This window comes from Trachemys scripta, chromosome 20 (genome assembly GCF_013100865.1).
Source record: "Trachemys scripta elegans isolate TJP31775 chromosome 20, CAS_Tse_1.0, whole genome shotgun sequence".
In the NCBI taxonomy this organism is placed as follows: Eukaryota; Metazoa; Chordata; order Testudines; family Emydidae; genus Trachemys; species Trachemys scripta.
Genome location: NC_048317.1, coordinates 4933620 through 4959944, shown reverse-complemented (window position 1 = coordinate 4959944; position 26325 = coordinate 4933620). Strand labels below are relative to the sequence as shown.

Genomic DNA, 26325 nt, shown 5'->3' with positions numbered 1-26325 from the left:
GGGAGGAGGAAGCTGCTCCGGAGTCCAGCCCGGGACTTTCCTGCAGCCCTCCCAGCCGCTCGCTCTGCTCTGCCGGGGGAGGGGGAAATCCCGGACATTGTGAGTGCTTTACAAATTCCCCCCCCGGACGCTATTTTTAGCGCGAAAAGGAGGACATGTCCGGGTAAATCCGGACGAATGGTAACCCTACCTTACACCCATTTTGCCCAAATGTAAATTCCTGCCCAAGGTACAAGGCAGTGGAGAATCCTATCCACAATGTCTTCCCTTCATCACTAACACACTGCTCACTTTGTAGCCCCATTTCCATCCAAAACTTTGTCTTATCCAAGTTTGTACACAAGAGCAATCTTGCTGAGACCTCCCTTTAGCCTGTGAGTAAACAGCATTTTTAGACGCAATCTTTAGCTTGTCCTCTTCTTTTGGGGGAAGAGGCAGGGAGCAACCAGTCCAGCTATCTGACAGGCATTTCTGAAAGCTGATTTCTGCTTGTTGGAAAGCTGCAGGTGCCTCTCCATGTCCTGCAGTCTCTTTCCCATACGGACACGGTCCACTGAACAGCTACCTTGGTTACTCAGGTTCTCTGTGCTCAGGGGAGGGGAGCATTGAGTCAGTGAAATGAAAGAGGGACAAAGTAGGATGATAAAGACAATTAAAGGATGATTAGTGTAGCTTGTAAACCATGAGAGAAGATGTTTTTAGGCTGTGAAAATTGCCTGAATATTCATAGAAATGCCCTCTACCATCCAGCAAATAGAATTAATCATATTAATGCATGGAAAAATAAGATTAGTCAGGAAACGGTGTAAGAAATCTAATCATGTTTTATTGCATGAAACAAAGCAGAAGAGGTCAAGGGGCCCTTTCATTGTAATTTGTTACAAAAGTCTCTCTCTCTCTCCCCCATGCTGCTGGCAAAGGAGTTGTGCAGGGCTGGGCTTTCAGAAGCGCTGGGCATCCCGTAGTCCAGATGAAATCACTGGGAGCTGCAAGTGCTCAACAACTTTGGAAAAACAAAAGCAAATCAGAGGCTAGAAGCTAGCCAGGGAAGGAATGGGGTTCCAAGAGCAGCGTTCACAGAAGGGAAGTGACCCCATGTTACCAAGGAGTCAAATGAAGTTTGGCCAAACTTACGGGTGTGGCTGAGCGAATGTGGCCCGTTTTGCTATTGACAAGTTTAAGCAGCACGGTAGCACTATTGGAATGCAATTGCTCTAGCAGTGGGAACAGCGGGCCAGGAGACAATGTTCCCGAGTTCTATTAATAGCCATGCATCAGTCTCACCCTGTGACCCTGGGCAAACCACGTAGGTCCTGATCCTGCAAAGATTAAGCCATAGGCTTCATTTTAAGCACATGGAGCAGTCACATGGGACACTGCTCATTGGCTTAAAATTAAGCACATGCCTAAATTTTTGCAGGATTTGGGCTTTATACCTCCTGTGCCTTAAGGCCCCTTTGTGGACCTACACTCAAAGGGATTGTTGTGAAGCCTCCACCCACTCTCTATTCAAACTTGATCCGGCAATGCTTACTTGGCAGGAGTGGCTCCAGGCACCAACGCACCAAGCGCGTGCCTGGCGCGGGAAGCCACGGGGGGCGGCCTGCCGGTCACCGTGAGGGCGGTTTCAGCGGCAATTCGGCGGCGGGGATGCCGAAGGCGCGGGATCGGTGGACCTCCTGCAGGCATGCCGCCGAATGCGCATCATCAGCAGACCACCCGCAGGTGCGCCGCCGAAAGCCGCCTGACTGCCGTGCTTGAGGTGGCAAAATACATAGAGCTGCCCCTGTTACTTGGGCAAAACTCCTGCAGAGTTCCATGTTTTATTATTATTATTTATATAGTACAGTAGGCCGACATGAAGAAATAAAATATTAAAACCCAGCCCATAAAATACCCTAAGTTATCCTGCTCTCCATCCCCCCAACTTTGCTTCTGTACTGAGATGAGAAAGCTCAGTTGCATGAGATCTTCACATCCCCCGGGGGGAGCGTTTTAGATGAACTCCAACTCCAAACCGCAGCCAGTAAAATGAACACACACAAGAGCTGTGCCAACTACCTCCCATTGGGGAGAGTTCAGCTCACTGACCTGAAATTCCTATTTTAACATGAATCTGCAATTTGAAGAACAAGGGCCAAAGCACAGCCCAGCAAGTTGCAGAAGCCGGATCATCCCAGCGAGCTGCCGCATGCCTGCCAGAGGCAAACAGGGAACATCGCACAATAGCACAGCCCTGCCTGCGAGGTAAGTTACTAGCATTTCCAAAGCTGGCTGCAGGCTCGGAGACGGTCTTCACTTCAGACAGGCCTCCTAACTGTCTCTCCAGGTAACTGCAGTGTCATGGACCCAGAGTCCAAAAATCACAACACAGATCCACCCCCCAAAAATTAGTGAAAATCATGAGATTGAAGAAAACCATAACAATAAAATAACATTTCCATTCCAGTCTGTCTTCCTGGGATTTTTGAACTCTTAACAGACAGCGCCCCCACCTGGTGCAATTCAACCTGAAAGATACACTAACTAGCGAAAGTCACGCTGGCGCAAACAGAACCGGCATGACGGCTATGAGTTTGGGCTTAAGTGGTACTTAAATGATGCCCAGGCCTTGCACAGGATCTCTGCGTAGAGTGGATTTCTCCCCAGATCTGTGAACACAAATTGAGGGATCTGCCTCTTTTTCTTGATGGGAGAAATGCCGTCCCCCAGGGCCCATCTCTGCCAGCATGCGTGTGCATGGTACTTAACACAAAGAAGGCAAGAGCACAAAATCAGATACTGCTCCAGACTTCCAAGGTGCTAAACAAACATTAACCAGTGAAGCCTAGAATATGGGGCACAACTTGCAGGTTTGGCGCTTATACCACTGGAAACTGCATGTCGAAATGTCTGAGAGAGACGGGAAGCAAAGGGACTGTATAACATGAGACTAAAGTGGCTGAAATAGCTGCATTGTCATGGCCACTACAGCAAATGACAGTAAATTTTCCATTTCAAAGCACTGATTTATCTGTGAATGCTACAGTGAGGAACATTCATTTAAGGCACCCTAGGGGTACCAAGAGACAAGCATACCGATGTGGTAAACGTTACTTGTATACCTGAAATCAAAGGGAGAAAACTCTGCCCCTCAGGACTGACCCCAGATGTCCCCCAGGAGATGCCTGATCTACACAAGGTTTTTGTACCGGAATAACAATGTCAGTTGGGATGTGATTTTTCTACCAATATAGTTGTACCAGTACAAGCGTAGTATAGACACAGTTACCCTGGTATAAAGATACCTTATACAACTGTATGGCTTATTCCGCTTTCCAGTATGACTGTGTCCACACTAGGGAGGTTGTACCACCTCTAATGGTATAGTTAGTGTGTTACAACTTGTACCGTTTGTGGTTATTTATGCCAGGGCAATGAGAATGTAAAACGTTACCATTCTGATTGGACGGCCTATTTTATAGCTGCTTTGCACTGGCGTGAACGAGGTGCAAAACAATGGAGAATCACTTGTCTTGAGTGCAGGATCATAGGAAGTGTTACCCAGCAATCACAGCCTCTCTCCACTGCTCAATGTACCCACCTGTGAGCTGGGTCTAATAATATTTACCCAATTCACAACAGGGTTGTAAGTTAGTGGGTGGTAAAAAGATGAGTGTGTTGTGGGGGGGAGGGAGAAAGTTCAAACATATTAAAAAAAACTGGTCAGCAAAAATGGATATCTATAAAGTGCTCGGAGATCCTTAAATGAAAGGTGCGGTATCTCTGCAGAATATAGGTTCTAAGATTAAAAAAAGGGAGTGGGGACTTGCGAGGAGACATTATTTGCCATGTAAGAAACAACTTATCTATCTCTGCTAAAATAAAAAGCCATCTGTAGAGTATTTGTCTCCAGTTTTAAGCATTACTGAGCTCTTTAAAAAAAAATTAAAAAAGTGCACAAACTGAATAAGAAAATCTGTTTCCACAGCCTGATGAAGATGTAGCTGACATTTAAACAGTGGATTAAAAAAAGCCTCTGCACATACACTTTTTATTCATTCCCAGACCTCTGAAAAATAGGACCAGGGAAGAAAAGCATCCAAATATTACAGATAAAAATATCTGTTATTTAACCGGCTCTTAAACCTAATTCACTGCACAGAAAAGGGAAACTTTCATACTTGCATTATCTGGGCTTCAACCGATGATGAAATAGGTTATTTCAAGGAGCACAATAACTAATCTTCTCAAGTTTTCTGCCTCTTGTGTGCAGCAAGACGATAGAATGCTTGTCAACTTTCAAATAAAAGTAATCACTGGTAGGCCAAATCCCAAAGGAAAGGACAGCAGATAGATGTAAGCCATTGTTACCCAGCGATAGGGCTGTGTGGTTTACAGCCTCTCTGTTGCAACTGGCAACTAGCTAGGGATCTGAAATGAAACGACACCAGGGAGGCCTAATCCTCTGCTGACCCGCACCTTGTATAATCATTCACTCTAACGCAGAGTGAACGCAAAGTCAGTGCAAACCACTGGCAATTGGAAACATTCTTAAACACACTCTCCTCTGGTGTCAAACAACTGCACAAGGTGCAGGGCAATGGAGGATTAGAGCGGTTGAGCTGCAGCCGTGGTAGAAAAGAGAGAAACACTTCAACAGACAGTGGGTTATCTGCTTGACTAAGGAGCTGATCCAGTGAAGCCAAACGTCATTCCATTGGCTTCAACGGAATTTGGATCAGGTCCTGAGAGAGCTCTCAAACACAAGCTCTCTCTAGAAAGCCCTGAAGCTGGAAGTCGGGGATCAGAAAGTACTTACAGACATCAGAAAATAAACCCATTCCATGCAATTCATTACAAGTAGCTATGTAAAACAGCAATACTAATGGCTATGAATCATCATCATCATTTATTATACTTAGGAGCTCTAGTCAGGGACACTAGGCCCCCCATTGTGCTAGGCACTGTACAGACACAGAACAACAACAACGAGTGTGCCTGACCCAAAGAGCTTGCAATCAAAGTATCATCATGATATGAAACTGAAGAACAGGTACTCTGCTCTCCTCAATTTGCTGGGTAGACCATGACATGTATTATTGAACTAGCCCATTCAGTGGTTTTGAATGTCTGACATCGAAGATGAGCAAAAAGCAGATTTGATACTGGAGAACCAGTCAGATAATATTAGATGTCAGTTAACATGGTTTTGCATCCCTGCCCATCATGGCTAATAGCCATTGATGGACCTATCCCCCGTGAACTTATCTAGTTCTTTTTTGAACCCTAACATCCTCTGGCAAAGAGTTCCATAGGCTGACTGTGCGTTGTGTGAAGAAATACTTCATTTCAGTTGTTTTAAACCTGCAGCCTATTAATTTCATTTGGTGACCCCTAGTTCTTGTGTTATGAGAAGGAGTAAATAACACTTCCTGATTTACTTTCTCCACAGCAGTCATGATTTTACAGAGCTCTATCATATCCCCCCTCAGTTGTCTCTTTTCCAAGCTCAAGAGTCACAGTCTTATTAACCTCTCCTCATATGGAAGTTGTTCCATACCCCTACTCATTTTTGTTGGCCTTTTCTGTACCTTTTCCAATTCCAATACGTCTTTTTTGAGATGGGGCAACCACATCTGTATGCAGTATTCATGATGTGGGCATACCATGCATTTATATAGAGGCAATATGATAAATAGGAGGTGGGGATAGGGCGGGGAAAAGACATGTATTCCACCCACTGTCCACAGGACAATTCGGGGAGTGGGAAGAGTAGAAGGATCCTGTGAAGAGATTTTAACAAACTCAAACTAAGCAGAAGATTCTTATATACCTAGGGGCTGCAAGGTACCTGAGATGCCCAACTTTCTCATCCTGAACACCTGAAACACAGCAGGAATTCAACATCCCATTCTGGTTTTGTCATGGCTGCAACCATTATGGGATTAAAAAAAGAACTCCTATTCCCCCAACTCTCTGAAGGGAGGTGGGGGACTGAAGAAAGGACATTCAAACGCTTTTGTGTTCTAATGTTTTGTCTGGTTTCAGAGTAGCAGCCGTGTTAGTCTGTATCCGCAAAAAGAACAAGAGTACTTGTGGCACCTTAGAGACTAACAAATTTATTTGTAGTTTGAGTAGGGCACTGAGAATCAGGACACGTGGGCTTCATGCCCAGCTCCAAGGAGGGCGAAGGGTGTAGTTGTTAGAGAAGAAGCCGAGGGTTCAGAACTTCTGGATTGTTTCCTGAGGTACACCACTGGCTTATGTACAATTATGCAAGTCAATTAACCTTCTGCACCTCAGTTTGCCTATCACCTGGTGACCATAACTCCCTGGGGTTTTGTGAGCATCCATGCTTGTACAACATAGACTCCCTTAGAAGCGAGGAGCTACAGACAGTAAATGTGATGTTTTGCCTTACAAAGTTTATTTTTAGCCTTTTCAGCTACCCTGACTCACATGGGACAGAAAAATCAGAATTAAAAGCTGTCACCACACTTCTTTCAATTCTGGCATCTCACAGCAACATGGTGCAGGTTACATATTATATAGCTGGCATAACTTATGCCATGTCATACAACACAATTACTTATATATTCAGCATTCCTTGGGAAGCCATTATGCCGTATCGTGTCGCTGCACCCCATCAGGGCCCTGATGTTACTTGGATGTGTGTGTTATTTCAGTGCACCACACCTTCTGCATCCTGCTCTTTGGAAGGAGATGATATCCAGGGTGCTCCCTGCACTGGGTTAATACAAGCAAGGCTCGCCCTGTGCCCTCCGGCCCCACATGGCCGGGTTGCTAGTTTCCCCTATAGTTCTTTTGTGTCACTGCTGGAGTTGAGTGTTTTAATTACAGAACTTTTCGTAAAGAACCAGGTACTTTGGTAAGTTCACATGTTTTTTGTTTACCGCATTAATGAGTGACATTTCACAACTTCCCTGCTGGCACAGAAACATTACAATCCCCAGTTTGCAGACACAAAACTGAAGCACAGACTGGTTGAGGGAGCCTGGCAGAGCTGGGAGTTGAACCCCCCAGCACTCATGACCTAGTCCAGTGGTTTCATCACAAGACTCTTTCATTTATAAATTCAGACAAAAAAATAAGGCACATTTTTTTTTTTTAAATCAGTGAGGGTAATTAACCACTGGAACAACTTCCCAAGAGTTGCGGTGGATTCTCCATCACTGGCAATTTTTAAATCAAGATTGGATTTTTTTTCCCCCTAAAAAAGATCTGATCTAGTTCAAACAGGAATTAATTCAGAGATGTCCTAGGGCTTCTCTTATACAGGAGGTCACACTAGGTGATCACCATGCTTCTGGCTTTATAATCTAAATATGATACTTACCCACCGATTTGTACAATGCTCCGAGATCCACACATGAAAAGCACTATACACGCTCAGTGTCTATATACGTACCTCTCCAAAGGAAAGCCTTCAAGGAGGTTTTGTCCAACTGTAACGGAGTTGGGACTCACCACCTGGTGCCTCCTACTGGTTGTCTCTGGGAATTAGCTCAGCCCAGTGGAGCACCCTCTCTAGGTGGTGTCCCGCCTGTTGTCTTGCCCTTGGGCCGCTTCACCTACAGCCCCTTGCACCCGCTAGGCCCTTCTATTCAGGGCTGGCAGGTATCAGGCTGCTTCCCTGAGCCTGCCCAGCACTGCGCTGTCCTGGGTGCTGGTCTCCTGCTCAGGAGACAGACCTTCCCCTGTCGAAGGCCTGGACAGACTGACTGCTCCCTTCCTGGGCAGCCTTCTTATAGGGCTGAGCCTGGCCCTGATTGGCTGTCTCCAACCTGGGCCCTGATTGGCTGTCCATCTGCACAGGCCCACTGGCCTGCTGCAGCCTAAATTCTCAGGAAGTGAGGCAGCTGCCCCACTACACCAACCCATAACAATATGGTTGTACAGTACCTCCTGCCCTGTACATACATATGGTAAGAGAGAATTCCTGCCCTGAAAAGTTTACAATCTAGACAGAGGGTGGAAGGGGAAAGAAAGGTATAGAGAGGTGAAGTGACACAGCAGGTGGGTGGCAAAGCCCAGTCACTGGACCACTCTCGCAAACCAATAAAATTTGTTCAAAAGCCGGCCAAAGTTAATATATTAATTCTACACAAATTTATTAATGCATAAATCAATATAATACAGTTTATAGTTTTGTTTAAAAGTATATGCTAATTAATGTATTAATACAATATATAATTTAAAACAAAATAATAAAATTTACCAAACATTTTTTGAAGTCTCAAAGCAGTTTCAGGTTTGGTTTCTCTGTTGAGTTTACTGACCTCATTATTTTCCCAAATACACAGCTGCTCTCAAAAGTTCAAAGAAAAGACATTTATTTTTAACTTTGCAACAGAATATAAGACTTTTTCCACCTACATCTGAAAGTAGAAATCTCTGATTCTCTCACCAAGCTATATGGACTTTAAGCACTAAAATCAAATGCAGTTTCCATTAGAGGGAATAACATTTGGCTGTAAAGCAATAATTAACTACAGCAACTGGGACAGATTCTCATTCCAGGGTAGAATAGTTGTAAAAATTGATCATTCAGGAAACTTTTGCTTCATATAAATGTTGAATGATGATCAGCTAATATTATAAAAAAAACATCAATTAAATCATATCACGCTTTTAAACACTATATTCATCTTCCAAATGGCCAAGAGCGGCTACATTAAACAATTGCATGCTGAGTATTTTAAAATTATTATAGTATATTTATTACTCTTTTAATCAAACATTGCCATTAGATAATGATGATTAGAAATCTCAATTGCAAATACTCAAACTCTACCTGGATAATATTTCTGATAAAAAACCACCAATGGGTTTTCATTACAATCATATCAGAATGTCCATTTCTTACATGCCCTTGTGAGCACTGCACTCTGGACCTCCTGATGTAAAAGCACCTGACTGTTTCTTATGCTAAAAGAAAGAGCTCCCCTACCTTCTTGGGAGCCAGTGTTACTCAATTCCCCAGCGTGGCACTAAGAGGTGCTGTGCTATCGGAGGTTCTGAGTTTCATATGGGACCTAACCCTAATGTCCTGATGACTTGTAATTAAATTTGTCCTGTACAAAAAACTAACCCAAGGGCTATGCACCACTTGCATCCTATTTTGAGTGCTCATGTGGGACTTGAGTGGTGCATATGCTTTTTGCTATGCTTCTATACAGGGTTGAATTTCGCTCTACAAAAACACACAGTACTTTTTGCAGCAATAGGGAGGGCAGTAAGGACACATCCTTCCGGCTTAATTTCAATCTGGGTTATTACACTTTCCTGCCTTCCTGACTTCTCACGATCTAGGAAGTCCAGTGACCTAATGTAGTTTTAAAAAGAAGTTTGTCTTTCATAATGAACATTTCAAAACTCCTAACATCTCAGGGCTAATTCTCAGTTGAAGATTAGACCAATAAGAGAGACACACTCAATCAAGAAACAATGAATCAACATCAAAGCATTCCAGACAGCAGTGCTGCGGTCAAACAAATGAACATTAGTGGTGATGTTGTTTTTAAAACAACATTAATTCATTTTGGAAGGGATGGGAATAAAGCTTCATCATTGAAATGAATTGGTATGGAGTGACAAGTCATTTTGTTCTAGGGAAATCTACATTCGAATTTAGATTCGGGATACAATTTGGCACTAAGTGGCACCATTGCTAGCAGACTTTGCAGAAAGGCACAAAACCGGCAGCATCCTCTTTCACTGCTACAAGTGCTTCTCACAAAGCAGTGGGGGGGGGACGACGACGACACAGATGATGCTTGTATTGTCACACACTGGACAATACACATTCTGTTGATATTATTAATTATTTGTATTACCATCGCCCCTAGGAACCCAAGTCATGGATCAGCACTCCTTTGTGCTAGGCCTAGTACAAAAACAGATAGAAGCTGTCTCTGGGCTTCAGTCCCCATCTGTAAAATGGGGATAATACTTACTTTCTCCCATACTTTGTCTATTTTGTCCGTAAGCATTTTGATGTAGGGCCTCTTTCCTTGCTATGTGTGTTTGTATTCCACTTCGCTCAATGAAGCCCCGATCTCACCTGAGCAGCCTAAGCATACTGTGATACCACCAATAGACACTAGCAATGTATATCTCCTGTCTTTACATTCTTGTCCCTGAATTGAATCCAAACTTCTCTTCTCCCAGTCAAAGAACAGCCTGATTCTAATGTGTTTCCCTCCAGATTTTCTACCTATAAATGACTTTTTTTGGTTGAGTGGGAAGGCACCGTAAAGTACGCATCTCCCCCTCAAGATATTTAGTCAATCCAAGCACTTTGCCTATTAAAAATTAATCAGAGTTAGTTTAGTGTTAGAACTCAGCAAGAGTCATCGTTAATTTGCAAGAACCTTCCCAGAAGATTATCGGCTCCCATTCACTCCTTCATAACATCTAAAATGTAGTAAAACTGACGCACCCTTTTATTAACTTATATTACGCCACGATTTTCCTCCTTGTTATTCCTGATTAGCCGTATTTCAGCAGTGCACAGAGGCGTTGCCCAGACATACAGCCTGACACAACCCCTGCTCCATGTATTACAATCTAAGCAGATCTTACAAAGAAAAGGGTGGGGGAAAGGAGTATCCCCATTTTACAGATGGGGGACGGAGGCAGTGAGTTTGAGTAACATGTCCAAACATACAGTCTGCAGCAAAGATGAGAATCTAAATCCCACAAGGGCCAGACCCGTGTCTTTGCCATGGGACCATCCTTCCTAGGCCAATTTAGCCAACTGAGCTAAACTATATTCTTGTTAAGAGAGATGTAGCTCGTATTCACTTTCAGAGCATCTCCCACAGACATGCACTGTGAGCATAAATTGCAGAAGCCGGACTTGCACAGAAGCCCTTGAGTAATTTAAATTCACTCTCCCCCATTCTACCGCAGAATCTCAACCCAGGGTGGAACTGGTAAGACAGTCTGTCCTGCGGAGAGTCAAATCTATTGTCTGGCTCTGGTACAATGGTTTAGTACCTTTGTGCTGCCTATCAATGCCTGAGTGCTGCAGAATCTGGCTCTAGATGTGTGGCTCAATCCATTCTTGGAGGAACACAGCAGTATCAATGGCACTGGCCCCAACCCTCATAATTTGCATGGCTTGGTGCCCTTGTAAATTTTTTTATTGTAATATTTTGTAGCTTGAACGAGACATGAGTGATTTTGTGGGAGAGCGGCTAGACTGGATTTTGTTTATTTGTATGCATTTCTGGACTTGATTAAAACAGTTTATAATACGAATTAAATGAAATATTGTAGTTGCGAGGTACTTAGATATAATGGTTTATTTGGCCAGGAGTTTATCTGCCACATTACCAATAATTAAAACTAGGTTTTCATAAAGCAAATTAAAAAAAAGAAAGAAGAAGGGGTTTCTAGCAATATTTTCAAGCTGAATCATATCAACATATTTAAAGAATAGATATGAGCTTCAGTTTTTTCCCCACAGGCAAAAATTATTTAAAAATGGGAAAAAATGAGTCATCTGAATTTAATTACCAGGCTCAGGGTAGCGACGGCCAGCTTTGAAAAGTGAAATTTAAAAAGGACTCTGTAATTCTGCACATGGAACTGACGAGTTTGCTTCTAGAGAATACTAAATTGGGTCCTTCAAATTGACTGGAGCCTATAAATCTTGCCTGTGTGTATTTCACAAATATAGAAGGAGTTAAGAATGCACCTTGGAAAACAAATCTTGCTATGGACTCTTAAGAGTGAAATTCACACCTGCACAAGGTGTGTGATTTCACTCACCAGTTCAGCGTGTCTTGACTGTCCTGCTGTAGTGGCTGATCCACTGGACACAGCTAATAGTGTTGGTCTTTAAACTAAACCCCAGTGGTAGTCCACTGAGGGAAGAGAGTCAATGAATATGTACCACCTATTTTGACATCCTCAGCAGAGCACAGGCCACGTGTTTGGCCTTCTGCATTGCTAGCGAGTCTCACCCTTGAGGAAGTAAATGTTGGGGTAACATTTTCAAAAGCACTGAAGTCCCGTTTTCAAAAGGGATCTTGGCAACTGTGAGCCTAAATCACGTAGGTGCTTTGAAAATGTGTATCTATGGATTATGAATGGATTCCCTCTTATCATTTGGTTTTAACATAGGTTTCCTCAAACAAGTGTGGTTTTACTTTCAGGAAGCAACACACACAGGTTGATGAATGTTTGTCTTCAGAGTCCATCCGATAACTTCCAGCCCTGCTGTATCACTCAGTTCCTGCAGCGCTGAATAGCTAAGTAGTAACAGTGCCCTAAAATATTAATGTATGCTAATAAACACAGTTTGCTCATAAAACAGCTACATCTAATTTTCAAAGGTGTCCTGGGGAACAGTAAACAACTGGTACACAATAAATGGCCGCTACCGAATATTAATCTTATTCCCCCATATTTGCCAGGCAAGTATAAATTACATAAATGAATGTTAGCAAGACAAGGTGGGTAAGGTAAGATCTTTTATTGGACCAACCTCTGTTGGCAAAAAAGACAAGTTTTCGAGCTTACGCCAAGCTCTTCTTCAGGCATTGTAGCAGGGACAGGACCCTTGTAAATCACCATAATTTAATCTTCTTTTCTGGTACTCCCAGGTGATTTCTTTAATTATTTTAGACCTTTAATTCTTCCCCTTCCCCAGGGTGGGGTCCCGAAGAATAGTCGTCTCCATCAATCAGTAGCTACAAGTTTTAACTCCTTGTTGAGTGAGCAGAAAGCAGTACATGAATCCACCAGGCACCGAGCACTCGACTGCCTGCAAGAGCTGAGGGACTGTTTGGGGCCATCTAGTCTGACCCTTTGTATATTAAATTGATGCTCCCTACATTGTTCTCCCCTATAGCAACAGCAGTGATGCTTTTGGCACCTTCTTTGGGAGTCTAGTTGTTTTTGCCATTAAGAACCTCCTCAGTAACCTCTCATTTAAACACTGCCCTCCTTAGCTTCAGCTCTTCTATTACCAGCTGTTTCCAATACTGGGTATCCCTTACGATTTCTATCCCTGTCTGTCAATCCACCAGCCTTTCGTTCAGGCGCATGAAATAATGGTTGTGCAAAAACATTTTACAACTCTGAACCTGACTCAGATTCATTCTCTCATCTGCTCCTTCCACCTGGAACCGGTTAAGAAGTCTCTACCCTGTTGCCATTTCCAACGTCTAAGGTTACTTCGCAGCCTACGGAAGAGTGCTTAACGCATCTCCCAGGTGCCTCTCATTTCACAGGACTTCACACGCATTTTAGTGCCAAAGTGACCTTCATTCCACACATATTTTGGTGTGTGTCCCCAACACACACAGTTACTGTTGAGAAATTTACATCCAAAATAACATAATCACGAATCTGTGGCTACAGGAAGGATCAGCTGCACTAAAGAGATGAAGCCCACAGCATTTTGAATCTCCTGCCTGAGTAATGTTTGTCTCCTCCTCATTGGGGGGGAGGGGTGAACATTGTGCCCCACATTCGGGCCTTGACAAATAGAGAGGTACAATGTCTGAGCAAGTATGTATTGAGCTAACTTCTTTATCACCAAGGGAATCCAATGAGGAAATCTCAAGTCATCAGTGAATCAAACCACTGCACCCCTGCACATAGATGGTGGAATTAGGGGTGCTGCCGCACCCCCTGGCTTGAAGTGGATTCCATGATATACAGCGTTTACAGTTTGGTTCAATGGCTCTCAGCACCCCCACTATACAAATTGTTCCAGCGTCCCTGCCTTTGCACCTCATAGATGGATCTCTCTCTCTTATGGGCGGCCCAGTAGGCTATGACAAACCTTGTAATTTAATGTCCCTACTCCTTAACTGAATCATCCTTAAATATCACTTTTATTCTGATGCTCTCCAAAACTGGGAAGGAAAACAGTGACGATCTCCTTCCTTCCACTCCTCTCTTCTATAATGATGCTTATTTCTCTTTCAGTCATTCTCGGAGGGGAACGCAAAATCAAATAGTTTATATGTTCAGGAGCTTATATGTCATTTTCAATCTACATGAAAGATAATTCTCTTATCACTGAAGATGGGCTTGAACCACAAAGCTCAGATCTCAGTCCAAACTTCTGCAAAATTTGGGGTTTTCTGTAACAGGCCGCCCCCAACACCCTGAATCCAACGTAAGAACCAGCTACAGAACTAGATTCTGGACCTGAACTTCCACTGCAGATAGGAGGTGATGGGATCTGGAGCGTTCACATGGGTCCATCTTCATTTGTTACACGTGCATTTGAGGCCTAGAGTATGCTACAATATTTTTCTAGCATAGCTATGTCGGTTAAGAGTGTTAAAAAAAAAAAAAAAAAAAAACCACAGCTTTAACTGACATATCTATGTTCGAATATATATACACACACACACACACACACACACACACACACACACCTGCAGCTTACACCAACCAGAGTCCTTTCGCCTGTACAGCTTACATTGTTTGGGGGGCTGGTTTAATCACACTCTGAAAATAATGCCCACTGTCAGTACATACTGGATCTCCACTAGGGGGCTTTGCTGGCATAATTATACCCACAAAGTCTTCATAGTGTAGACAAGACCTCACGCAGTGAATGTACTGGCCTCCTCCTTTTTACATTCCATTCAACTAAGCAGCAAGGGAATTTAAAATGCAGCTGAAATCTCAACAGATTCAATCATCCGCGAAACACTATTCACATCAAACAAGATCTTTACAACGTCATCAACTGCTGAACCCAAACATTAACAAACCTAAATCATCATCATGGGGTATCCTGCAACTTTTTTTTGTTAGACGCTATTAGTTCAGACCTTAGCTATCAAATTTATTCTACAAACCCCAACTTGTAATTTCACAGCCCTCACCGTGGAGACATCATTGTTACCTTGAAGAAGGCAAAAGAAATGGAATGACTGCAGCGCAATAAGTTGCTTACCAACAAAATAAACCCCGCGCTCTCAAAGCAAGCACATTTGTGGAGCAATCAAACTAGACTTAATGGGACGAGAGAACAGGAATACTTAAATTCTGTCTGCAGCCTACTGTACATAGAGCAAATCAAACAGTAGCACATTTGCCACAGGGTCGTTAACAGTAAAGTTAACTTGTCAGCAATAGATTTACCGGTAATCAGAAAACAATTGAGCAAAAGGCAAGTTCAGGATTTCTACAGCCACAGGTTTTTAATCTAGTTAACCAGCTACACACCACAGGGCTCTTAAGAAAGAGCAGACTTCAAAAGCAGACACTGTAAAACTCAACTAAAGGCATAAAAATAAATGCAGAGATTTTTCATTACAATGTACTTTAAAATCTCGAATTGTGGCTGTAACCACTGCTAGTGCTGACCGTGAAGTTTCTGGTTCAGGTACGAGGTGAAGTGCACACTGGATCCCATTGCAGTTAATTTCACACCTAAAGTTATATATGTGCAGATCGAATTAAACATGCACAGCCATAAAAGGAAATACAGCCACTCACTTACCAGAGTGAGGATCCCTCCGTTCCAGTGACTTCTAAAAAGTCATATCCATCTTCTAATTGAAAATCCATGAAAACCAGAGCAATGGTGTCTCCAGGCTCTGCTAGGATAGTCCACGTACAGTCTGCATTATTGCCATACTCTGAAGGATAATGAGGACTGGAGATAATTCCACTCTGTCCCCGTAACGTCCCTCCACAAGCATCGTCAGCTGAAAGGCAGAAAATACACATCATGGGTGTTTTGCTGGAAGGGAGCATGATGCAAATATGCCACCAAGGCATTGGAGCAACACAGTCCTGAGGTTTTTTTTTATTCTTCCCCTTAATGTGTTAAAGCTTTCAGAGGGGGTGGGGGTATGATTCATATGCCACATTTGAGACAACGGAGGGAAATCGTGATCAATAATTTCTCCAAAACTCTAAAGGCGGGGGAAGGAGATTTTAAAAGGCCATTGATTGGTATATAACAATAACTAAACCTAGTCTGGAGAGAGTAGCATAAATCAAAAAGGTACTATACAAAACATAATGCCAGATTAGGGGAGATTGGAGTGTGCTGCAAAGATCAAGACTGAGCTCTTAAAAAGTAATTTAGTATCTGTTGTTGTTTTTTTATTTTGTCGTTGTTCTTCTTTTCAAGTGCTGTAATTTTTTATTGGCACATTGATCAGACACATATGGGCACTAGGAAATTCAGCAAGTGCACTGCATGTGAAGAGATGCCTCTCACCAGAAGACACAGAGGTGACACGTTTACATCTCCCAAACCAGCTACTCCAGCCTCCATCATACCATAGCAGTGGGCAACCCTGCAGTAGCCAGGGGCAGGAGTGGAATAAACATGATCCAACAGACCTCTGACACCTCTAGCTTCTACAACTCCAGTGCTCCTCACCATAGTGTGGAAGAAGACACCTTGCATGGTGTGGCATGAGTTTTGATGGGAATGGGGCCCAGAAAGTGGATGTGTCAATAGCATACCCTGCTCTTCCTCCCAAACCAGAAAACCTTTCAAGAGGTGGGAAAGTTAGAGTAGGCAACCCACCAAACTTCACAGGGTTCTCACCTCTCCAAACTCACCGGAGAAACCAGTGTTATTGCAAACATCCACCCAGATCCCCAGAGAGGTCTCAATCTATACAGCTACCTTGATTTCAGTGAAACTATGCCAGCTGCAGCACTACAAAACAACTGATTTCTGACATGTAGATGTCCATTATACAGAGGAGAGTTCAAGGGGTTCTGATAATGACAAGATAACTAGAAGAGTAAAGGTCAAGTTCCTTCTCATGCCAACAGAACTCTCAGATAGGTAGACAGAATAAGCAGCATGTGACATGGTTATTACAGGTACGTATACAGCACCTAGGAAAACAGTGATTGAGAAAACGGTGCTATTATGCAGTGATATCTGTGCAACTGAGAGTTGCATTTTATACAGTTGATGGATCACAACACTTTTAAAAATGAATTTGTATGATTAATAAAGTAGTCAACAACATAGGACTGCATAGCAATTGAGAGACCAGTAAGAGACAAGGTTTTTGCATCAAAGAACTGTTGGTGTTTGGACACCATGGGCATGAGTGCAGGATAAAATGATGAGGATTGTAAGCTCTATTCATCTGTCCAATCTAAGATTTAACATAATAAATGAGAGCCATAAAGGGGGTGAGATAAAGATAGTACAGTGGTTACGGCAATATGAAATCATAGGATTGCTTTGGTTAGTCATACACACATTGCTGAGGTTTTGGAGTCTTCTTAAAATATTTGTACATATTTTTCTTTAATTCCTTAAAAAAATCCTCTCTGCTTTTAATGGATGTTGGTTTATTATTTGTAATATTTTAGTGTCAGATATTTGCCCCATTCCAAGAAGAAAACGTTTACTAGAAATGTTTATATAGGTCAAGATTTTTGAAAACAGGTGCCTAATTTCAGCCATCTAAATCCATACCTTAGGCATCTGCCTGATCGAAAATTCCTCAACACCCAAAGAAGTCAATGGGAAATGTTGGGTGCTCAGAGCTTTTCAAAATCTAGGGCAGATGCCTAAATTTGGACTTACAAACGTAACTTTGGGGAGGGGGGGGTTATTTTGTTTTAATTCTTGGCCCTACATAGAATAAATGACTCTCCCTGCAATTAAGACCCTTTATACAAGCTTAACTGTGGTCTCACTACCGCTCCATCATGATATCTGTATATATTGCACACACCAACTACACAGCCACACCTTGAACTCCAGAGTTACAGAACCATCCACTGGGCTTGATCCTGCCACAAGCTCTGCATAGGCAACCCCCTGGACCCATGTGGAGTCCCACAATGAGGCTAATGTAGCTCATCTTGAATGCCGGGATCTGCCAATATGGAGCTTGTTGCAGGACAGGGGCCACTGTTTGTGGAGGGATTGGGACAAAGGAGATGGTCCAGAGCATAGCTGAAGTTAAAACACCATAAGAATGATGCAGCTTTTTTTCTTCTCCCCCATCACGCTTAAAGTCATGCGTCAGGGTTGTGCTGTTAGAACCATTAAAATATCGCCTTTGGGTGACATCATAGCTATGAAATATTAATTGGCTCCATTTTACTAGCTGGCAGTGGCTTTGCTTTTTGTTTTGTTGTTTCCTATCCCCGTTAAGACACCTAGATGTTACAGGATACAATGACCTATTAGGTCATCCAGTCCATCTGCCTGCGAGTGAAAGCTTATTCCCTCTTGTACACTTACCAGTGATTTGTTCAGTCTAATTTTAGACATCCCAAGTGACAGAGCTTCTACCACTTCCTGGGGGAAGCAGTTCCACGCAGCCTAATACATCAAATTCTTCCCTGACATTCTGTCCGAGTTCTCTTTCTCCGTTCTTACTCTTTACTCCTAATTAAGCCCCCTTGAGTCATCCTCAATAGCTCCCTCTCCTTACTGTCTGCTAGGGATGGATGAATCTTGTGGAGTTCAAACGGAATTTGTGGGTTCACAAAAATGCATGAAACCTTTTTTCTTCCCCTCCTGTCCTTTGAGCCATGGTTTCCTTCAGAAGGAGAGCTGTGTTAAACACAAAGGGTTTCCATCCCAAAGAGATGCCTGTGCCACATACATGGGACAGAGGAGTTCTGCAAAAGCTGGTACAGACAGGTGGTGTTGTATACATTACAAGTGTGCACTCATCAGCAGAATCTTTCTTCATCTCTCTGCTCCCATTTTCATTCTCCGCTTTCCCATGCCGCCTGTCCTCTGCTTCAGTTATCCCTTATCGGCACATCTTTTCCCCAGCATAATATCTCCTAAACAGGATGCAAATCCAATGAATTCACATCTGAGTCAAAGCTCTGAACCCATGTCTAAGTTGAGAATTAAGCAAAATTTATTCATTTTTCCCTCTTGTTTACAGCTTTCAAACTTATATTCCCTCCTACAACAAGCTCCCGATGTTGACACTTGTATATTATATAAAAGCATTGACTGTTTCGCCTTTAAGTGTCAAATTTTCAGAAACTAAAACTGCACCTGCAATTTTTCATTGTTCTCATTTTCTCCACCCAAAAGCCCACATTTCAGAGCACAGGCTACTATTTGCATGTGGCAATGGGATAAGGAGATGCCCACGTACCTAAAGGGCACAAAGCCAGTTTTAATGATTACCCAATTTGCCCTGCCAAACTGCAATTTTGTGCATGCAAGCCACAGTTCAGGGCCACAGAAAAACACATGCATAAAAATGGAGGTGCAATTTCAGAGGCTGCATTTTACTTTATAATGGAGGTATCCCATCTCCTAGAACTGGAAGGGACCTTGAAAGGTCATCGAGTCCAGCCCCCTGCCTTCACTAGCAGGACCAAGTACTGATTTTGCCCCAGATCCCCAAGTGGCCCCCTCAAGGATTGAACTCACAACCCTGGGTTTAGCAGGCCAATGCTCAAACCACTGAGCTATCCCTCCCCCAACATTCCCTTTGAATGTTTGGTTCTAATTCTTTACCCTCTTGGCATTACCAATCAGTATTAAAACCAAGCAGACTGGATAAGAACACATCCTTGGGCTTAGTAAAACATTATGCAGTAATTCATGCACACTGCCCTTCTATAATGAGCTATGAGCTTATGCTACTTAAAAATAGGAAAGTAAAACCTATGGAAAAAGTTGATATGTCACTAAAGCTGAAGGCATTTACTGGTTAGAAATGGGATCTGCTGTTTGCTACAGGTTATCTTCCTCTACAACTAGACTCTATTAGCGGAAGCTATTAGAGCAAATAAAGTAGGAGGATCAAGAGAAAACATGGGCAGGAAGATAAAGGAAACCAAGAATTAATTTGACTTGCATTGTGGCAGTGTGTCATTTTTGTATGTACAGCATTGTCAAATGCCTTGCTATTTATATGAAATGCACTATGAAAAGCTTGTTAACTTTACAATGCACATTATAGAATGGCATTTCAGACGCTTTAGTCAAGGAGCTCTCAGGCTTTACATTATAAACACCTATTTTCAAGTGTTTAAAACTCCAGCATAAAACTATTAAAAAATATCCTTCCAGACTGAAACTCAGCACAGAGATTCTCCTGTGTTTTATGCAGCAGTTGATGCATTTTCCTGGGGAGGCGGGACAGGAGGATTTTGGAATACTGCTCCACAGGAAATTCTTAGTGTGATAGTATCAAAACCTTTTCAGGTCTGAGCCTTGCTGACAGTACAAGCCACTATCAGCGGGGCTGGGACTTGCAGCCTCTGATGGATGGAGCTGCAAAAGCAAAGTAAAAACAAACCTCTGGCTCACGCCAACTCTTATTTCTCATGGCCATCTGCTACCCAACTGCAGCCAGTCAGCCGAACACACAGAATGCATATGCACAAACACAGGCTTCCTGGTGAGTGAGGGCAATCACTCAGATTAGAAGTATCTAGACTCCCAGACTCAAGTGATATTCCCTCCTAGTCTTCAGCTGATCCACCCAGCCTCCAAGACCTTTCGGCCTGGGGCATCTTAGCCCCCCCGAGCTATGCCACGTAAGAGCTCCACCCTGTCCAGGTTACCCAAAGGCCAAAAATAAACAAATTCTTCCATCCCCCCTGGACTCCACCCACACCCTCAGCAGATTCTCTGCCTCTCCCGGGCTCTGCTGAGTACCAAGAAAATTAATGCTTATGCCCCACCTGGGCTCTTTCAAACCTGCAGTCGTTGGCAGCCAAAGGAGACAATCATCTCTTGACAGGCCAACTCTACCCCACTCCAGGGAGGCCCTGACAGGCACCAATCTTCATCTGCTCCTACCCCCACCCCAGCTAACCTGATCTCCCACTGTGACGGCTAACAGCCTGCTCTCCCACTCAGTCAGGCACTAACTGAGCAAAGCCCCACCAATTTAGCTCCTCCCTTGCAGCCTTACCCCTGAGATTCGGGTGTCAGAGCATGGTTGATAGGGCCTCCAGCTGCTCACTGACCCTTCCCCTGACCCATGTAGGGTTTGCACACCCTGTCATGGTCTCCAATTTCAAGGTATGATATCCCCATTGACCTTGCATGTTAGGCTCTGGTTCTTCTGGGTCGTTGTTTTTTTAACCCAGAGGATCCTTTCTGCTACATATGAACTCATCCGAGATAAAGGTAGCAGGGGTAGCTTCGACAGCTCTGGCCCATGCAAGAGGCAGGAGTCTGTCTTACCTCTGATTCCTGGAGATGGGTAGCCACGGTGCTAAAATGGGATCAGGAATAAGGGGAGAAGCACAAGGATGTTTTTTTCTTCCCAGTACATTGAGACTACAGGAGCTCTTCTTACTTCTTGGGGTGTGAATGGGTTCTGGCCGCAAAGGATAAGCACGATTCACTCATTTGCTGGCATGTGCAGATACGCACAGACTTACTTCAAACTATTCTCTTCAATAACCCCTTGAGGACGCTGGAAAGGCAGTAAATGTAGAAGCGATGCTGCTATTCTCAGTCAGCTAGCTCTCTGCAAGCCACATGCCCAGCAGAAAGATATGACGGAGACAGGCTGGGGCCATTAGCTGCTTCAATAATGCATGCAAAGGTCTGAGCAGAGGCAATTTATGGTAGAGAGGCATTCCTGCAGAAGGACAGCCACCTCCAGCATGGCACAGGTTGCCTTTTAAACGTTATTATTGCCTGACAGGAACCTGGAACATTCATGGGGCTATTTTAATATTAATGCCCTGGAGGAATTATATATGCAACAGCGATGAGCTTTTTGTAGCGCCCAGGTAAGTCTGGCAGAACGCACCAACTGCGAACAAAGCCAAGAGCCGACACCTAATTCACACCTTCTCCAATGTCAACCGAATGACTCAGGCAAAAGCAGGCCGCCTGGAGGACTGGCAGTGAAAAGGTTAATGAAAGCTGGGGCCTACAGTTTCTGAAGTGATGGGTGATTTGGGGAGACACGTTTTTTTGGATGCTCAGCTGGAGACTTGTGATTTTCAGTAAGTGCTGAGCTCCCACTCCTTGAAAAATGTAGGCCCCTTTAAAGGTGTCTTGAGTTGGAGCTTCCAAAATTGGAACATCCAAAATAATGAGGTTTACAGGATGCAGGGACTCTAGGCACCTAAAGGAGATGGATTGCCCTCTTGAGCAGGGACTGTCTTTTTGTTCTGTGTTTGTACAGTGCCTAGCACAGTGGGGTGTTGAGCCACAACTGGGGCTCCCTAGGGTAAATAAATTATTAATACATACATAATAAATTAAGCAAGGAGAGCATCCAAGTTAAACCAGCCTATAACTGACAGCAGTTTGGAAGAAGCATTTCCTATAGCCAGGTTATCTCCTAACTGCCTATTGTGGGGTCTCGAAGATTCATTTGAAGCATCTAGTACAACTCTACCCCGATAGAACGCTGTCCTTGGGAGCCAAAAAATCTTACCGCGTTATAGGTGAAACCGCGTTATATCAAACTTGCTTTGATCCGCCGGAGTGTCCCCCCCCCGGAGCACTGCTTTACCACGTTATATCCGAATTCGTATTATATTGGGTCACGTTATATTGGGGTAGAGGTGTACATTGTCAGAGAGGATAGTGGACTAGATGAACTCAACTCATCCAGTCAGCCAATTCCTAGGTTTCTCTGCAATTCAGCATAAAACAACATGGGACAATGTTCTTTCCCAGGGAGAAAAGAAAATCCTACAAAATTCTGCCTCTTGATGCTGCATCAATCTTAAAACATTCTTTAAAAAAAAATCAGCTGGTGGAAATTGGTGTAGCTCCATCTAAAAACCTAGCCCCCTATTTTTAAAAACTTTAATTAAAAATCTTTTAAAACACATTAACGACTTCCAACACTCATTATATATAGATCAGTTTGATGAGCTTGATATTATTGTTAAAACATATTAAAATGGTCTTGAACAGCTCTTGAAAATGTTTTGGGCCCAGCGCACTCTAAGCAGCTGTTTGAATTATAACAGGACAGGACACTTTTAATGAGCTACTGCATATTTGATATGCTTAAAATGCAGCATCACAAATGTTCTCAACTTCTTCAGCTGGCTTACTGATTTTTTACTTAACCGCCTACTAAAGTCATAAACCTATCAATTCTATTTACGCTCAGCAAACAAGCTGGGCAAGACTTTTCTCTCCGAAGGCATGCATGCATTTTAGCAAACAGAATCTACTGAAACATATTTCAGAATATTCTACTGGAGCTATAAATGGAAAATCCCACTTGATATAAAGTTAACTGACCCAACTTTGCACCCAGAATTAGATCTGAACCCAATCTGACCTGGTTTTAAAGGTTTAAATTTAACAAGTCTGTTACGACTAATTTAGTTTTAGTTTTAAACATTTTTTTTCCCATGTTCACGCTTCCTCTGAAGCTTATAGGCATCTTTGAAAATCCCAGGGAAATTCTGAAGGAGTGCAGCACCCATCTCCTAGTGAATTTCAATGAGATTTGGCCCTTAGGCTCCCTGAAAATCCCACTCTTTAAGGCCAAAAGGGACCATTTATCGTTATTGGTAATAGTATTGCAGAATTGCCTTGGAGCTCTCATGATGCACCAGGATCCCATCGTGCTAGGGGCTGTACAAACACAGAACAAAACAGACAGTCCCCACCCCAAAGACCTTTTATTCTAATCTGGTCTGCATAATACGAGCTGTGGAATTTCACCCTGTGATTCCTGTAATGGAGGGAAATATTCTTCGCTGCTTGCTAAGGGACACTATTGGACCCAGAGAGACAAGGTAGGTGAGGTAATATCTTTTGTTGGACCGACTTCTGTTGGTGAGAAAGACAAACTTTCGAGCTACACAGAGCTCTTCTTCCGGTCTGGGAGAGACGCTCAGGGTGTTAACTAAAAGATGGAACACACTCTTTAGAATAAGTAGTTAACACATATTCTAGGGGTAGGGTTGCCAACTTTATAATTGCACAAAACCGAACGCCCTTGCCCCCGCCCCTTCCCTGAGGCCCTGCCCCCACTCATTCCATCCCCCCGCCTCTGTCGCTCACTCTCCCCCACCCAGGCAGGGGTTGGGGTTTGGGCTCTGGGGTACAGCTGGGGATGAGGGGTTGGGGTACAGGAGGGGGCTCCAGGATGGGGCCAAGGGGTTCAAAGTGCGGGAAGGGGCTCAGGGCTAGGATGGGGGTTGGGGTGTGGGGGAGTGAGAGCTCCGACTGGGGCTGTGGGCTCTGGGGTGGGGGCAAAGATGAGGATTTGGAGTGCAGGAGGAGGTTCCCAGCTGGGGCCAAGGGGTCCAGAGTGCGGGAGGGAGCTCAGGGCAGGGAGTTGGGATGCAGAAGCGGGTTCGGGGGTGCAAGCTCTGGGCAGCGCTTATCGTGGGTGGCTCCCTGGAGATGCGCAGAAATACAGACTACCTAAATAAGAGTTTTGGAATTTGGCAACTCAATTAACAGGCTCCTCTCTGAAGATAAAGACAAAAGAGATCTATGTTTGATCATCTACGTCCACTAGCTTGGGCAGGCCAGGATAGTTCCCTTTACTCTATCAGCTCCAGGTTAATACAGGATTAATTCCCTACCATACAGTTTTTCCAGCCTAGTTTTGATCATTTCAAGTTATGGGACTTCTTGCTCCAAGTTATGATGCTACAATAAGCCAAAATAATTACATGTTTATTAAAACGGCAAGATACTGCCAGGATGTCATTTCCGAAGACGCCTGCTTATTTCTGCTACTAAAACACAACACCTTAGTCTGTTAAAACAAGGACTTGTAATGGGAGAAGGATGATCTGTTAGAACCCTGAGTCAGACGAGAAGGGATCAATTCCCGGTTGTGATATGGGCCTCCTGTGAGAGCCTGGGCAAGTCACTTAACCTCTCTGTCCCTCAGTTCCCAGTCTTTAAAATCAGAAACAACATCTTTTTGCTCCCTCACGGGGACATTAGGAAGAAGGATTCAGACATACTTGCGAGGTGCTCAGATGGTGATGAGGGCCATACTAGCACCTAGAGAGAAAATGGAGCGTACAGTCATGATTTGTATGGCAGTAGCACCTCGGAGCCCCAGTAAAGGACCAGAATCCCACTGTGCTAGGCGCTGTACAGACACAGGACAAAAAGCCCCTGCTGCAAAGAGCACACAATCTAAATATAAGATAAGTTGACAACAGGTAGACCAACCTCAATGAGGGAGGAACAATGAAACGAGACAACATTGGTCAGCTTGATAGGTGGTGGTTTATCCCCTCTTTCTAACTTCTGCTCTCCTCTCAGGCCCTTTTGATGCTTTTTAGGACAACAATATTTTCTCTTAAGCATGGACCCACCCGTTGTACATTATAGAGACAGCAATATTAGACCAATTTGCTCTCAAAGCAGCAGCTCCCATGATTACAGCGCTCTTGTATCTGGACCTCAGTCCTTAGAGGTTTTTAAGGCCAGGCTTGACAAAGCCCTGGCTGGGATGATTTAGTTGGTTTTGGTCCTGCTTTGAGCAGGGGATTGGACTAGATGACCTCCTGAGGTCTTTTCCAACCCTAATATTCTACGATTCTATGACTTGACACTTAATCCTGATTTCAGCAGCCTGACCCATCTGTAATGTGTCTATTATAGACGGGAACAAGCTAGAAATATTTCCAGAAAATGCACTTAATAAAGGTTTGTGTCCCAAGGAGAATTGTTTGCTCCCTTTTGTTGTGAGGAAGCACTGGCTGAATGGAATAAGAACGGATTCTCCCCCAGCACATTTATCCCTTAGGATGTAGGGAAAGGAATTTAATTTTTGTGGGATCCTCTTGTTAAAATACTAGTACCACACTGCTGCAAGGCATCATAGAAAGTAAGTGTTCCTTAGATGGAGGGTTAAAAAACAAACAAACCCAGACACCACTCATTTATGTAAGACTAATATATCATCAGATATGATGCAAAATACTCCTCCAATACCCCTGGTGATGCCTTCCCCAATAAGTACATACAGCTGCCGACATACATTATTATTTATCTCCTACCGCAAGATGATGTTATAGTAAAACAACGAGGAGTCTGGTGGCACCTTAAAGACTAACAGATTTATTTGGGCATAAGCTTTCGTGGATAAAAAGCCCACTTCTTCAGATGTTACAGTATAGACTGGATGTTGGGGAAAGCAGGCCCAGAGCACCACGAATCTACTTGAAAGAAAAAATGTGGCAGGGAGAGACAAAAGAATGAATCAGGTAAATAAAACAGAACCCAACTCACAGCCGTAAGGGAACATGCTTCCAGTGCCGGCTGTGCATGGATGTGACCTTATTTTCCAGAACAAAATGTGTTACTTAAGACTATTCCGCCTCCTAATGGAGCTGCAGGTGTTGTTACACGGTTTATGCTCAATTTGATTTAACCACAGAACAAAATGCTAATGTTTA

General features: G+C 43.5%; 1 protein-coding gene across 1 annotated transcript in view; it reads right to left on the bottom strand.

The window, feature by feature from the left end:
- The window catches only part of CSMD2 (CUB and Sushi multiple domains 2), a 560683-nt gene that overhangs the window by 366513 nt on the left and 167845 nt on the right, over positions 1 to 26325 (bottom strand). The window contains exon 5 of the mRNA XM_034754071.1: positions 15485 to 15692. Within this exon, the coding sequence (XP_034609962.1) occupies positions 15485 to 15692 (208 nt within the window). The remainder of the gene's footprint in view (positions 1 to 15484; positions 15693 to 26325) is intronic.